Consider the following 16,059-nt stretch of genomic DNA (forward strand, 5'->3'; position numbering starts at 1 on the left):
AACTGAAGCCAGCTGCTGCAACCTTGTAGATAAGAACCACTAACCAGCCTACGGACCTTAGTTTTCCTTAAGAGATCCAGGAGTCACCTCTCCTGGAGACAAAATAGATCTCAGGTAACTGTTTATACCAATCGGCAGCCCCTTCCACTAAGCTAGTGGTTCTCAAATGGGAGCTTGCTTCGGAATCAGATTGCTGGGCCCCACCCCTGGTTTCCGATGCAGAAAGTGGGGAGCAGGCCCCAGAATCTGCTTAGCTAACGAGGTCCTAGTGGTGGGGACCCCTGCCTCAGTCCCCATCAGAGGACCAGGGTTTGAAAATCCTTTTTTTTTTTAAGGATTGTATTTTTTGAGAGAGAGTGAGAGAGAGAGAGAGAGAGAGAGCACAAGCAAGGGGAGATGCAGGCAGGCAGAGGGAGAGGGAGAAGCAGGCTCTCCGCCAAGCGAGGAGCTTGATGTGGGGCTCGATCCCAGGATCCTGGGATCCTGACCTGAGCCAAAGGCTCGCTTAACAGACTCAGCCACCCAAACTCCCCAGGGAATCCTTGCACTAAGCTGCTTGTGAAATTGCCTTATCATTCTGGGTCCCAGAAACTAGGTCTTCAACTTCGTCTGTGCCAGTAACCTGGGGGGTGGGACTCTCCAGTTCTCCATTCCTTCCAGAAACTCCAACCATTGCTTTGATTTTCCTGATCATTCGGACTCATTTCAGGATAACACCCCCCACCCCCTGCTTTGGTTGCATGTCCCCAAGCCCTGCTCTCTACAGGAGCTGGCTGTCTCCAGTTCCCCTTAATTTTCTATTTGCTCAGATTCATTTCTTTAATTTTCTCCTCGTTATGGGCAGATTTACAGGTTGTTTGAGCATCATCGAATTATGGTAAAGGGGCCTCTGGCTCAGCTGGTCTACATAGCCTTTGATAGGCAAACTCCCTGGGTCCCTGGCTAAGCAAGCCGTATTCTCTCGGGTTTCTGCGGGGAGATCTGCTGTTCCCCCTCGCGCTGCCCTTCTCCCCACGCTGCCCGCCTCTGGGCCCCTCTTATCTGCTCCTCGCAGCCTTCACAGGATACACTCTGGGCAGCTTGGCTTCTTCCGCTCCAACCGCCCCAACACTGATTCCTTTCTTTTCTTCTGCGTGTTTCTGAGCGGATACTTTGTTGATGATTCTGGTTGCATTTTTTAGGAGGGAGATAATCTACAGAGCTCTTCTCTGGGCCCCCCTCTCTGCACCTGCATGGTAACCCCGCCTCTTCTGCCTTTCCAGCTCCTTTGCAGTTCATTTGTAAGATGAGATAAAGGCCACACAGGAACTAGCGCCCCAAACACTGCCATGCCCAGAGGGCTAGACTGTGGGATGGAAAAGTGGGAGGACATCTTAATGCCGGAGGTCAAAGGAGCAAGTAGATTTACTTCATCACCAGATAAGCCTCTAAAACCCAGCGGAGCATCATGAGGCCAGGGCCAGAGGCTGACTTCCGGGAACGGTTATGCAGAGCTCGAGAAACAGATGGGGTGGATATTTGTTGGAAGACCTTGAGAGATAATTATAGAAAACCTTTTTTATGTATCTCAGTCATCCCTGCTTTCACCCTTCCTGGGAAGGCTGAGGCCTGGCTCACCCCCAGGGTCCAGCAAGCCATGGCTTGTCGCTGTGACAGAAGCACTTGCTTCCCACCTGCCTTTACTGTTCCCACCAAGACCCACCAAGGCTCCCTGCTGGGTTGACAGTGTGCTGGCATGAGCCCGGGACAGGTGGTGCCCTAGGTGACACTGAACTGGAAGGCTTTTTTTTTTTTTTTTTTTTTTGAGAGTTTACTTTCAAGTAATCTCCACACCAAACCTGGGGCTTGAACTCCCAGCCCAGACAATAGTCAGATGCTCTACTGACTGAGCCAGCCAGGCACCCCTGGACTGGAAGGCTTTGATCACTGAAAGGTAAGCAGTTGGAAGCAGGAGGCTGGATGGAGGTGGAAACGGGCAGCTGTGAGCCAATCCTGTTAGTCTCTGCTGAGGGCAAAGGAGGGCTGCTTTCCCCAGGGAGCGCTGCCTGGTGGAAGGCAGGAACATTCTATTGCCTCCCACTGTGGCCCGCCAGAGTCTAGAGTGCTACCTCCCCTCACAACCCACTCCTCTTCCTCAAATTCCCTCCAGGCTTAAGCCAGTGCCTCTGACTGGGTGGATGACCAGACATGGGCAGGAAGCTCCATGATGGGGCCCAGAGCGCATGGGCTTTGATTTCCAGGTTGTTACTAGCTATGCAAACTTGGAGCAAAATCTTCTCTTTCCCATTCTCCTTTATTCAAATGAGGTGACAAATACCCACTTCTTAGGGCTGCGATATGAGACAAACATGATGCCTGTTCCTTCCGTTTTCTCCACTCTCCCCTCACCCACCCACCCTCCTTACAAAGGTGGCAGTGCTGAATCGTGGGATTGTGGGGGGATTTAATTCTCTTTGCCTCTACGAGGACTCTAATCTCTGAACATGTGAAGACCAAAAAAAAACCAACAAAAACAGATTCTCATCTGTGGATTAAGTATGTTTAAATAGGAGTGGTTGTCAGAAATCTCAAGATACCCTCCCCAGATTCCCATCTCCTGGTTATTCAAACACTAATCTAGGTCCTGCTGGGAAGGGGCTCTGCAGCTGTAATTCAGGTTATGGACCTTAAAATAGGGAGAGCACCTTGGATTACCTGGTGGGCACAATCTAATCTCCTGAGCCCTTAAAAACAGAAATTTCTCTGGCAGGAGCTAGATCCGACAGTCAGAGAGATGAGGAAGGAGAACTCAGAGAGACTCCAAACATGAAAGTCTTAACCAGTGTTGGTTGCTGGCTTGGAAGATGGAACTAGGGGTTCGTGAGTCTAGGAATGTGGGAGGGGCTAAGTATGACCTCTGGCCAATAGCCAGTAAGGAAACTGGGATTCTCAGTCCCACAATTGCAAGGAACGATCTGGCCAACAACATGAAATAAGCTTGGAAGCGATTCATCCCCAGAGCCTCTGGAAGGAACACAGCCCTGCTGCCTTGATTTTGGCCTTGTGAAACCTGAAACAAAGAAACCAGTTGAGCCAACTTGGCCTTCTGACCTACAGAACTGTGAGATGATAAGTGGATGTTGTTTTTAGCCATTAGATTTGTGGCAATTTGCTATGGAAGCAACAGCAAATACAGTAGGTACTGAAGTCTCCTCGATGAACGCTTGGAGTTGGTACTATTGTTACCCCCATTTGACAGAAGAGGAGACTGAAGGACAGTGAAAAGTTCTGAGCAGGTCTGCAGCTGTAAGCCTTAAGGAGTCATGCTCAGTAGAAGTCTTTGCTACCAAGTTTATTTGCAGGTAAACAGCACAACATTTACACAACATTTTGTACAATCTGATCTGTACTGCCCTCACACAGTGGGGGGCTAAGGAAGACCCAGTCCTTCCAAAGCTATAAACAGTCCTGGATAATGAGTTGATGAAAAACACTTTCTTTTCCTTCGGCAAACAAAATTATTTATGAAGCTGTACCGTTCAGCAATAGGAGGCAAAGAGAAAAAAATTACCTCAAGGAAAGCAACAGCTCCTTTCCTGGTGGGATCCGTCATTTCACAGACATGAAATATCTGTATCAGAGATCTTATGTTTCAAGAGGAATGGGTAACACATCAGAGCTGCAACAATAAACCCTGTATTTATTTCTGACGGGGAATTAGAAGACTCTCTTCGGACACCAGTTCTTGAAAAGATTCTATTTCAGAAGACATCAGTGCTAAGCAATTCTTTAGAAATCCAGTGACTATAGCACAGACTTCTGGGGATCAGGGCCGGCATAACTCCCTCTCCTCTGACCCCCTGTATTTCCATCTACTCCCTGCCTCTGAATCCCTCCAGCCCCACCCATGCTCCACGCCAGCATCTGAGAGCCCCGGAGGACTGTTCTGACTTGAAGTCATGTCACCGATTCCCCAAGTACTCGCTTCCCCCTGAAGGGTCTGACTCTTGGCCTTTATGAACACAGGGTTTTAGAGATGCAAACTTAGGGAGACCAACTATTCTCCTGAGGCCAGCCATTCTGCGCCTGCAGCTCTAAGCCAGCATCCCCAGTATGAGGAATAGGGCTGATAAATAATGAATCAGCATCTTGCTCGACTGGTGGGGTTTAAACGGTTTTAAATTCTTTTCAGGTGAAAAATTACCACAATTTTGTGCTCATGGTAGATTTCCAAGGGCGACTGGAAGCAGAAAATCTTTAAGGGACCCTTACATAGCCAGAATTTCTTCTCAGGCTGATGGACATTAAATATTCAGTAACCGGGACTGTGGAAGGACTGAGGAAGAGCTCCCAGGGCCTGGGAAAAGGCTGCTTCTTAGGCTCATTTTCAGGGTCCCGTGGAGACAGGCCCCGGAAGCTACATGCACGGCTGGCTGGAGTGAGCGGCGGCTCTGGGGATCTGCGGGATCAGGTAGGTGTCCAGTTCCTGACGCTGGTAGAGGGCTACACTGTCCAAAACCCACTCTCGAGTCACGACAGGTGCTTCACACATCTGCCCAATCGCTGGGGACAGAGAACACAGGCGGAAATTAGTGTCACTTCATGTTTCCCTAGACCAGACTCTTGTCAGTCTACTCCGGGGACATGGTTGTATGAGTTCATAGTGTCACTCCGGTAGTTGCAAAACTGATCATCTTAAGTAATGCTTCAGGACACAGGACCTCATTTAGAAGCCTGAGGAGTGACTGCTGGTGAAAACCTACAGCCTCTGGCAAGTTTACTAAAAGGAACTGCAATCTGTTAAAGGAAAAGTCGCCAAGGGCACCTAGGTGACTCGGCTGAGCAACCAACTCTTGGTTTAGGCTCAGGTCATGATCCCAGGGTCCTGGGATTAAGCCCTGCATCAGGCTCTGCACTCAGATGGAGGTTATCTCCCTCTCCTTCTGTCCCTCCCCTGCTCACACTCCCTCCCAAATAAAAATTTAAAAAATCTTAAAAAAAAAAAAAGTCACCAGACAGTCTGAAACAGCATTGCAATTAAATGATTTTACAACATCTTAGGTGGAAAAGCAAAACAGTATGATGAGCATGATCACATGTGTGTGATGCTTGTACATATACACATGCTTGTACATATATACACACATGTGCCTGGAAGAATCTTCCCATCAGCATCTCTACGTGGTGGGATTACTGGGATTATTTCTTTATGCTCATTTATATTTTATGTGATGAGCAGTAATTAATATTTAACCCCCACCAATGGAAACAGCTCATGTATTATTTTTATAATGTAAAATGAGCAAACCACAATAAGTTTTAAAAGGACAGTTTAGCCATTCATTCATTCAAATATTCCCTGAGCACCCAGAAGGTCCTGATTACTGTGTTAACCAAACACTGGGTGATCTGTGGTGAACCAACCCCATCACCCAGGACTCCACACGTCACAGGCACATGCCCATGGTCTCCTGAAGCCCCACACAGGTGCACCATCTGCTCCAGCTGACCGAAACAGGACATTTAGACCTAAAATCACCACAGTCACCTGCAGACTTCATGTAGGCCCTGCCACCCATACTCTTGCAGACAAAGGCTTAGCAAAACTTACCATGGAAGCCACTGTCCTCTGCCCAGGCGTCTGGCTGCACGACTACCACAGGGTGAGCACCCTGCGTCCCCGGAAAGGAAACAGGATGGAGGTTATCAGAGCTGGACTTGTGCAACAGTCACATCGCCCTTTCTTGATGGTGTGCTGAAGCAGACTACTTCAGGTGCAGCCACAGAAAGGACGGGGAAGGGCATGAGGCCGAAAGGGAGCGTTGGAGGGAGAGCCTTCCTTTAATTAAATACGTTGAGAACTCCAGTCCTCACTGACCCTCCACACATGGGAGTTTTCTGGCACTGGCATATGATCAGGGAAGGCTCAGGCTAAGACAGGCTTCTGAGGCCCACTGGCAGGGCTCACAGGGAGGGACGGGTGCCAGCCTTGCTCAGTCACAGGACAGATTGTGTGCAGTCCCCTCTGAGAGGGCATCAAACACTCACCTTGCTGAGAGGGAATAACGAGGGCTCCTTCACCACAGAAGCCCCACAGAGGCGCAGCATCCACTCGAGTTGATCTAAATAGCACAGGGAGACCTAAAATCACCACAGTACTCTACACACTTCACCTGGGCCCTCTACTCTGTACTCCTCTGGGAGAAGGCTTACAGCAATACTTCCAAGGGCCAGAGTCTCCAGCTCTGCTCCAAAAGAGAGCAGTTCAAGACAGAGAGGCCTTGAACTCCTCTAGTTCAAGACAGAAAGACCTTGAACTAGAATCTATATGGTATGGATTCGAAGTCAGTTTGCCACCGATATGCGACCTACCCTGGTTATCAGTCCCCAGAAGGGCCCTTGATAGATAAGGTTTGACAGTCTCTCAAACAAAACACTTCGGAAGAAAAGAATCCAAGAGGCAGTTTCCCTTAATTTGCTAAATTGCTGGCTAAGAAACTGTGAAAAATGCCCACTCGCCTTTCCTCCCTCCTTGCCTAATTCTGTGTTGGGCAATCAATAATCACGGCCACCGAGGACACCATACTTGGCAGTAATTACTGTAAATGTCAGGAGACAGGAAGATAATTCATTCAGTCAAAAAAATACACATCATCCTGAATGGAGACTCAGCCCGTCAGTGGGGAAGGGCTCCATGCTGAGCTGAAATCGACACACTCAGGGAAACAGAAATCAAAATGGACTGCAGGGATGTTCCACCCGCTCCTGGAAAATCAGCAGAAATGACCGATGAATGGCTTCGGGGCCTCTCTCTGGGTGCTCTTTTCCCATCAGTCCATTTCTGGGGATTGCGGAGGTGGCTCCTGTTTGTCTTAAAGAACGGAGGTCAAATGACTCATCTCCAAAATGATACCTGCTAGAGACCTGGTTTTCATTACACCAAAGAACAAAAACACCGAGAAATCCCCGAGTGGCACTTGGAAGTTTCATAAAAATCCAATCAATAACCAATAAAGAAGACAGGAGGAAAATTTGCTGGGCTCTCTTGCTGCCACTCATCTGTCCCTGACCAGAGGCCAAGGCCATCTTCTGAGGAGCCAGAGAACCTGATCCCTGGGGCGGAAGTGGGCACAGAAGCAAAGGTGGGTGGACTTTGTTTTGAGAAGAACAAACCAGATCTATACACACGCCAGGGCCTTAGGGCCACACAACTCCAAGGTTGAGCTCCACAGCACTCCTAAACATAACATCACATTCAATGTCAAAGTTAATTAGAAAATGTTCATCTAGAGTCCTTCCCTGCCTGCTCTGGGCCTGTGTGGGGCCCAGGCCCACAGGGTTTAAGTAGCCGCTGTGCTTGTTTCTCAGTATCAAATGAAAATGATTTAGGAAGAGCAGAATTCTTTCTTAACATTCACAAACCTGAAAGGTATCTGCTCCCCACCTTATTCTTTCCCTCCTTTCTTAAACCAAAGGGCAGCTCTATCCCTTCTGAGCACAGAACACTGCATCCTAGAAGCTAACTTTTCACGGCCTGCTAGCTCTTGAGAAGGGGCACAGGACTGTTTTTTTTTTTTTTTTTTAACATAGGGCAACGTTTAGGGGCAGTTTTGTCTGACAGATGGTAGAGAAACAGAATCAGCTCTAGAGCACCTCACCAAGGAGCCCCCTTAAGACAGTCTCTCCTGTAACACTCCACCACGTAGCGGAAAGGCTGGTGCTGGACTCCCAGTCTCTTACCTGTAGGCATGTTGGTAAAGGGCCCATAGCAACAGACTTCTAGGCCCCTGAAGATCTGGGAGAAGAGTGAGACAGGGGGACAGAGGGATGGAGAGAAAAGAAATACTAATTATAAAAGAGCATGCATTAAAAAAAAAAAAACAAGAGTCTCCAAAATGAAGGAGTTTCATTTTTCTTTACCACCTAATTTCTGCTACCTCCTGGAGACATCTGCTACTGATGAACTTTAGAAGACTTCTAAGAGGGGTGCCTGGGTGGCTCAGTGGGTTAAGCCGCTGCCTTCGGCTCAGGTCATGATCTCAGAGTCCTGGGATCGAGTCCTGCATCGGGTTCTCTGCTCAGCGGGGAGCCTGCTTCCCTTCCTCTCTCTCTGCCTGCCTCTCTGCTTACTTGTGATCTCTCTCTCTGTCAAATGAATAAATAAAAAATCTTAAAAAAAAAAAAAAAAAGACTTCTAAGAAAGGTGTGTCTCCTCGACAGTCATTCCCTGTTACTCAGAGGCTGAGCACCCCCCACCTGCCACCAGTCAGGCCCAGGCTCCTTCACTTCTTATTGAAATAAAAAAACCCCAGGTCTTCTTTATATTTAATAAGAGGTTTGGATGGCAAGAAATTCAAGCTCTAAGTTGCAGTTTGTTTATCAGAACTTGGTACATCAAGGCTGACCATCACCCTAACTGGCGGGGAAGTTTATGTTTATTTTACATGCTCCTTTTCTCCTCTGTCTTCTGGAATCTGACATCTCTTCCTACCTTCATGCTGCTCTAAGAACAGCCATTGTTCCTTCAGGCAACCTAACTGTTTCATCCGGAAGTTAATCTAATCTAGAAGTGAAGTCTGGTTCTGCCTCTCCTCACTGAGATGACCTGACTGCCTGGTTTCCGGGAGACACAGAATATCTGGAACCTCCAAGGTGCCTCCCCCACTTTTGTTTAGTGAGCGCTGGCACCACCCACAAGAACTTTCTGGGGGGCACCTGGCTGGCTCAGTCGGTGAAGCGTGTGACTCTTTATCTTGGGGTCATGGGGTTTGAGCCCCATGCTGTGTGTAGAAATTATTTAAATAAGCAAATAAACTTTAAAAGACAAAACACAAGGACTTTCTGTGATGATGGAAATAAGGTGTTAGTAAGGTGGCCATAAGTCACACGTAGCTACCAAGCTCTTGATATGTGGTTACGGTGAGTGAGGAACTAAACTTCCTATTTTATTTCATCTAGTTATATAGAATTTAAACAGCCTTGTACGGCTCATGAGACAGAGAGATTCTTATACGTACATTAGGTCAGGTTCTTAGGCAAGCACTACGTTCTTCTTCTTCTTTTTTTTAAAAAAAGACTTTATTTATTTATTTGACAGAGAGAGAGGACAAACAGGGGGAGCAGCAGGCAGAGCATGAGGGAGAGGCAGACTCCCCACTGAGCAGGGAGCCCGATATAGGGTTTGATCCTAGTGCCCTGGGATCATGACCTGAGCAGAAGTCAGAGATACTTAAAACTAAACCACCTAGGCACCCCAAGCACTAGGTTCTTATTTATTTATTATTATTATTTTTTTAAAGATTTTATTTATTTATTTGACAGACAGAGATCACAAGTAGGCAGAGAGGCAGGCAGAGAGAGAGAGAGAGGAGGAAGCAGGCTCCCTGCTGAGCAGAGAGCCCGATGTGGGGCTCGATCCCAGGACCCTGGGATCATGACCTGAGCCGAAGGCAGAGGCTTTAACCCACTGAGCCACCCAGGCGCCCCACTTATTTATTTTTTTGAAGATTTATTTACTTATTTGAGAGAGCGAGAGCACGTATGCATGCACAAGCACCTATGCGAGGAGGGGCAGAGGGAGAGGGAGAGAGAGCCTTTCAAGGAGACTCCCCGCTGAATGCAGAGCCCAACATGGGGCTTCATCCCACAACCCATGAAATCATGACGGAGCTAAAACTAAGAGTTGGATGTTTACACGACTGCACCAGCCAGGTGCCCCACGAGGGTATCATTTAAAAGAAATGTAAAGTTGTGTCAGTTGGCTGCGTGTATATCATTTGGGTAACCATCATTATCTCTTGACCCTCTTTCTCCCCACTCCACAAAAAAGAGAATTGCTTGGGCCTGGAACTCACCTCCTTTCAAATAAGAGAGACCAGGGTACAGAAAAATCAGGAGCTAAAAACTCATGATGGCTTCAGGAAATGAGCCTTCCACTCTCCTCTCAACTACAGCCACAGGAATAAGAAAGAGCACCAGTTCGGGGAGCCTGGGTGGCTCAGCTGGTTAAACATCTGTCTTTGGCTTAGGTAGTGGTCTCGGGGTCCTGGGATCGAGCCCCACCTCGGGCTCCCTGCTTGGCAGGAGACGGCTTCTCCCTCTCTTCCCCTTTCGTGTTCTCTCTCACTGTCTCTTTCTCTTGCTCTCAAATAAATAAAGTCTTTAAATAAAGCAAAAAAACCAAAATGTATTGCATGGAGCACTGAGTATGGTGCATAAACAATGAATTTTGGAACACTGAAAAAAATTAAATTAAATTAAAAAAAGAAAAAAGAGCAGCAGGCCAAGTCTGTCTCTGGTGTGACAGCACCCACACATGCCATTCTTAGGATCTGTACGAATAAACCGCAACCCAACCTGTTGACAGGCTCTAGATGCTCATAATACTAAAAGCTCTCCCCAGGCTGCTGGCCGCAGCCAAGTGTTGCTGTGAAATGTACGAAAGATCAGGAATTGTTATATCCAAGCTGACACTCACTGATGAGGATGTCTAGTTATAAGATAAGAAATTTGAAGTTTCATCTCTACAAATACATTTCTCTTGCCCAGGAAAATACTATAGTGACATTTAGTATCTTCAGAATGTCATTACTTTGACGAAGCACTTTCCATCACTGCCATCCCCAAATCAGGAGAAATCCCCAAACACTGGAATTTCCTTTGAAGGAGGAAGAATCTGGCACTAACACTGCCTGGCATGCAGTGGAATAAAAACAAATGGCTGGCTCACACAGAACTCCCCTGGGGTGGAGGCAAAAACAGAAACAGGGCCAGCAGCTCTTCTTGGCATCTGGAAGTTACTTGATAGGCTCAGAGGGTGGGGGTGGGCTGACCCCAAGGGTTCAGAGCTCTCCCAAAAAAGTTTTCTCTAGAAAATCACCCCTACTGGTTCTTGCTCAAGTTCTATAAAGGGACAGACGGTGCTCTGTATGGGACTGTTCTGAAATGCGCAGTGGTGCACATTTAAAAAAGGAAGAAATGCAGACTCTGCACGCAAGTGCTGTCAGTGACCTGAGAAAGCAGCCGGTGCAGGCCTGACATGCAGGGGTGAAGTCTTGCTGGGCCTTCTCCCTGAGAGGGTGAAATCGCTTCAGCTCTATCATCTGCTACAGTATGACCTGGGGAAAATCATGGAGTCTTCCTGGGTCTCTAGTCCTTCATTTGTAAAGTTGCTGGAATAATCTACTTTATTACTCTGTGAAATCTTCCGTACCTTTCCAAGAAACTATGGTATTATTATTTTTTAAAGGTTTTATTTAAGTAATCTGTACACCCAACATGGGGCTCGAATGCACAACCCCAAGATCAAGAGTCACTGGACTGAGCCAGCCAGACAGCCCTATTATTGTTTTGTTTGTTACAATTTTTTTTTCTAGGTTACAGAAAGACGCCATGTGGACGTGGAAACAGCAAAGGCCTTAGATTCCCATCTGTTTCAAATCCCAGCCCTGCCACTTATCAGCTAAGATTTGAACCCCAGACTACAGTCCAAAGTACACAGCTTCTCACACCTCTAAGTTCCCTCATCCATAGAACGGAGAGAATATTTACTTACCCTGTCGGGCTAGGAGAACTGAGAAAGAACCTGGGGGAGGCTGGCTGGTGCAGTGAGTTAAGTGCCTGACACTTGGTTTCGGCTGGGGCTGTAATCTCAGGGCTGTGGGACTGAGCCCCACATTGGGCTCCAGGCTCAGTGGAGAGTCTGCTCAAGATTTTCTCTCCCTCTCCCTCTGCCCCTCCTGCTCATGTACACTCTCTTTCTAAAGTAAATAAATAAATAAATCTTTTTAAAAAGGAGTGCCTGTATGGCTCAATCAGTTAAGTGTCTGTCTTTGGCTCCAGTCATGATCTCAGAGTCCTGGGATTGAGCCCAAGTTTGACTCCCTGCTTGGAGGGGAGTCTGCCTGTCCCTCCCACTCCTTGTGCTCTCTCAAATACATAAAACCTTAAAATAAGCAAACAAGAACGTCAAGGAAGCACCCAGCTGGTGCTCTATGAGCGAGGATGCTATGCCCCTTGCAGGTGCCTGAGACAAGCTCCACCAAGGGGACTGGAATGCACCAAGGTGGGTGGGGTATTTGCCAACAGGGCAGATTGGGGCTTTACCTTCCTGTCCCGGGATTCTCTTGCTCTCTTTGGACCCTGGTGGTTTCTTCCATTCACAACGTCTCCTCTGACTTCAAAATCATGCTGGAAGAAACCCAAAGCAAACCACAGAGATCAGAGAAAAGAGAAGTGTCCTTCGATGGGAATAGAGTAGATATATCCTATTAAGGAATCTAGTATTGCTGGGTAGAATTTTGATAACCCCGTACCACCCGAAAAAAAAAAAAATCATTTTTGGTGGACTGAATGAGATGACCAGCATCTCAGTTGCTGAAATCAAGTCACTGAAGCAAATCTTTGTGGGCAGAAATGAACAATTGGCTTTTCACCTCATCAGGACTTAATGTATTTTAATTTTCAACATCTGTCTCTTCTCAAAACAGTCACTTCGCATTGAGATTAAACTGCTAATACTGTGCTGGTATAAAGGAAACTGGAGAATTCCCGATCTCTTAAATCAATTGTGTATTGCCATCTAAAGAAATAAGGGCTCACAGATGTCCATTGAGAGATTTACAGTTAATGAGACCAAAATCATAAAATATACATTGAACACACTAAAGTTAGCACTTTTTCAAACTCACTGGTTCAAGGATGAGGAAATAAAGAATAATAGGATTATGGAGGTTAGAGTTTTCAGGAGAATTAAGGGGAAGAATGCTTAGGAACAATTCTGATGGGAACTAGATTGCAGGGGGGAGAGAGTCATGAATGTCACCATAGGCTGTTATTAGAGGAAAAAATACTTAACATTTCATAGTCACTTGAGTGGCAAAAGTCTAGTGCTAAAAATGTCATGTTGGAATCTGACCCTCAAATTTCTTATCTTGATTGTACCCCCGTGCCTACTTAAGCTCTCTGCCTGGAAATCTAATATAAATCCCCAAATTCTGGGGCACCTGGCTGGCTCAGTGGGTTAAGCCTCTGCCTCCGGCTCAGGTCATGATCTCAGGGTCCTGGGATTGACCCCTGCATCGGGCTCCCTGCTCAATGGGGAGCCTGCTTTCTCTCTCTGCCTTCTTCTCTGCTTGCTTGTGATCTCTCTCTCTGTCAAATAAATAAATAAAACTTTTTTTTTTTTTTAAAGACTTTATTTATTTTTTTGGCAGGCAGAGATCACAAGTAGGCAGAGAGGCAGGCAGAAAGAGAGAGGAGGAAGCAGGTTCCCTGCTGAGCAGAGAGTCCGATGTGGGGCTCGATCCTAGGACCCTGGGATCATGACCTGAGCTAAAGGCAGAGGCTTTAACCCACTGAGCCACCCAGGTGCCCCAATAAATAAAATCTTAAAATAAATAAATCCTCAAATTCACACATCTGAAACAGAGCTCTTGCCTCCTGTTCTGCCCTCTCTCAGGATGCTCCTCCTGCTCTGCGTCTTCCTTATCTGATTTACTATTACTAACATCCACTCTATTGTTCAGGTCAAAAACCCAAGCCTTGGGGCACCTGGGTGGCTCAGTGGGTTAAAGCCTCTGCCTTCAGCTCAGGTCAAGATCCCAGGGTCCTGGGATCAAGCCCCGCATCAGGCTCTCTGCTCAGCGGGGAGCCTGCTTCCCTTCCTCTCTCTCTGCCTGCCTCTCTGCCTACTTGTGATCTCTGTCTGTCAAATAAGTAAATAAAATCTTTAAAAAAATATATTTTTAAACCCAAGCCTCAGCCCCTCAATGCCTCCCTTTACCTCATCTTCCAAACCTAACCCTTTAGCAGGTTCTCTCTCCAAACATAACTCAATCTCTTCTTACCAACTCTATGCCACCATTACCCTACAAATAAAATTCAAATTCCTTACCATGACTTCCACCAAATCCTGTCTCATCTAACCCTTGTCCGTGACCTTCTCCAACCCTTGGTCCAACCTCTGCTCCCTACATATGATTCACCAATTACTACTTTCCAGCTACACTATTTTTCTTTAATAAACCGAACTCATTCCTAGCTCAAGACATTTATGCTCGCTGTTCATCTGCCTGTTAACATTTGTTCCCTACATTTTTCCAGGCCAAATCTCGGTCTTCAAGGTCTCAGCTCAAGCTTTTCAGAAAGGCTTCCCTGGTGTCCCTAGTTAGTCAACCTCTGTCCCCAGTCAGGTGCTAGTCTGTTACATATATTTCTCCAAGTTAAGTATGTATGTATGTATGTACTTATTTTTAATTATCTCACTACTATCACTTTTTTTTGAAGTTTTTATTTCACAGTATTTATTGGTTTTGTTAGTTTGTTTTGTTGGCTTTTTCTAAGTAGGCTCTATGCCCATTGTGGAGCTCAACATAGGGCTTGAACTCACAACCCTGAGATCAAGACCTGAGCTGAGAGTCAGGACACTTAACTAAGTGAGCCACCTGGGTGCTCCTATTTATTGGTATTTTAAATGCATCTTTATTTATTGTACATCTTGCCTCAATAGAACATGAGTCCCAGCAGAGCAGGGATCCATCAGTCTTGCGGCTGTATTCCCACTGCCCAGGCCACAGTAGGCTCCCAATCCTATTAGGTCACAGAATCAAAGTTAAAACCAACAAAAACGTCATTTGATTAATAATGAATATGCCAAATAGCGCATAGTAGTTTAAAAGTGCTTTTGCTACTTTTATTTTGCCTGATCTGTCACCGGCAGCTCTTATATGGCTCTGTTCTAAAATTATTCCTCCTCCTACACTCCGTCTTATTTACCTCACTGTTCTCAAAATCATAAAAGTAACATCTCTTTGAAGGCATCTGAGTTTTAAGCAGATACATTTGCATATTAATATGAAGGGTTTTTCTTCAAAGACAGTGGACAACCAGTTTTCTACAAAGGTCTAGGCATGTGCAATCGGGTTGGCCTGTTTCATAGGCTTATGAATCTTCTCTTTCTGCTTTATAAATTCCTTTTCCTTTCTCTGAGCAAAGGACTGTTTCTACTGAAACTTGAACAGATGAGCAAAAGCACAGAATTTCCCGGGTTGCTCCGTGCAATTCTGATGATCCACATCACTGGGCAAAGTCTTTGGAAAGTAGTACAAACAAGGCAGCAGAGAAGTATTCAGTGATTTTGTGACTCGATGGCACCAAGTCTTTCTGATTCACTTGTAACATCAAGTACCTACCTCATCTAGCATCTTCCTTTCTTTAATTGACTGGGTCACCCCTAAAGAGATGACAGAAAAGACAGGTCACATGAAGGCAGAACACGGAGTAGAAGTCCTCTCTCTGTAAAGCCACGGCTCCCTAATAGATTTTCTTCTGGAAACACTGTGGTGGCTTAATTTAAACATTATAAAAGTGCCTGCTGCACATGGATTTCTGCCTGGTATTTTTTTTTTTTTTTTTTTTTTTAAAAGATTTTATTTATTTATTTGACAGAGAGAAATCACAAGTAGGCAGAGAGGCAGGCAGAGAGAGAGGAAGGGAAGCAGACCCCCTGCTGAGCAGAGAGCCCGATGTGGGACTCGATCCCAGGACCCTGAGATCATGACCTGAGCCGAAGGCAGCAGCTTAACCCACTGAGCCACCCAGGCGCCCCGATTTCTGCCTGGTATTAAATAAATCCTTAGTTATAGGCAAATTTTGCTAGGAGTAGATTAGGTCCTATTAGTTAGGAAAAGAAATCCATTTCCCCCAACATCACCAGCTTATCCGAACAAAGAGATATGCATTCAAGATAAAGCTAGTTTAAGTGTTACCATTAAAGACCTTTTGGTAATTCAGATTCAGCATCAGCAAAAACCCTAGGTGTTAAAAAAATGTTAGGTGTAAAAATGCAATTCTGAGGTGTTAAGGGGAGGAGGGGAGACATTATATTGTACTTACAGAAATAGCTAACTACCCATTTTCCTCCTGCAATACCCAGAAAATATTTCAGTGTCCGTTCGCACACAAACTCAGCATCTGCAGGATGAAAAACATCCAAAATATTAGAACTTGAAAACAGAAATCAGGAAGTTCTGCTGTAAGAAGCTAAAATGCCCCCAGGTCCTACGCCACTTAAGATCAATC

The 16,059-nt window shown here is 46.1% G+C and overlaps 1 protein-coding gene across 10 annotated transcripts in view; it reads right to left on the reverse strand.

Moving 5' to 3' along the window:
- Positions 1-3,316: 3,316 nt before the first annotated feature.
- BRCA1 (BRCA1 DNA repair associated) overlaps positions 3,317-16,059 on the reverse strand; it is a 68,190-nt gene continuing 55,447 nt past the window's right edge. For 9 of the 10 annotated variants that reach the window (XM_032322960.1, XM_032322959.1, XM_032322957.1 and 6 more), the window contains 7 exons: positions 15,874-15,951; positions 15,171-15,211; positions 12,085-12,168; positions 7,720-7,774; positions 6,028-6,101; positions 5,591-5,651; positions 3,317-4,542 (listed from right to left, as the gene is read on the reverse strand). In XM_032322960.1, coding sequence (XP_032178851.1) covers positions 4,397-4,542; positions 5,591-5,651; positions 6,028-6,101; positions 7,720-7,774; positions 12,085-12,168; positions 15,171-15,211; positions 15,874-15,951 — 539 coding nt within the window. In that variant the 3' untranslated portion in view covers positions 3,317-4,396. The remainder of the gene's footprint in view (positions 4,543-5,590; positions 5,652-6,027; positions 6,102-7,719; positions 7,775-12,084; positions 12,169-15,170; positions 15,212-15,873; positions 15,952-16,059) is intronic. The other variant, XM_032322964.1, reaches the window with a different exon arrangement.

The sequence above is a fragment of the Mustela erminea genome, chromosome 18, assembly GCF_009829155.1.
Source record: "Mustela erminea isolate mMusErm1 chromosome 18, mMusErm1.Pri, whole genome shotgun sequence".
Lineage (NCBI taxonomy): Eukaryota > Metazoa > Chordata > Mammalia > Carnivora > Mustelidae > Mustela > Mustela erminea.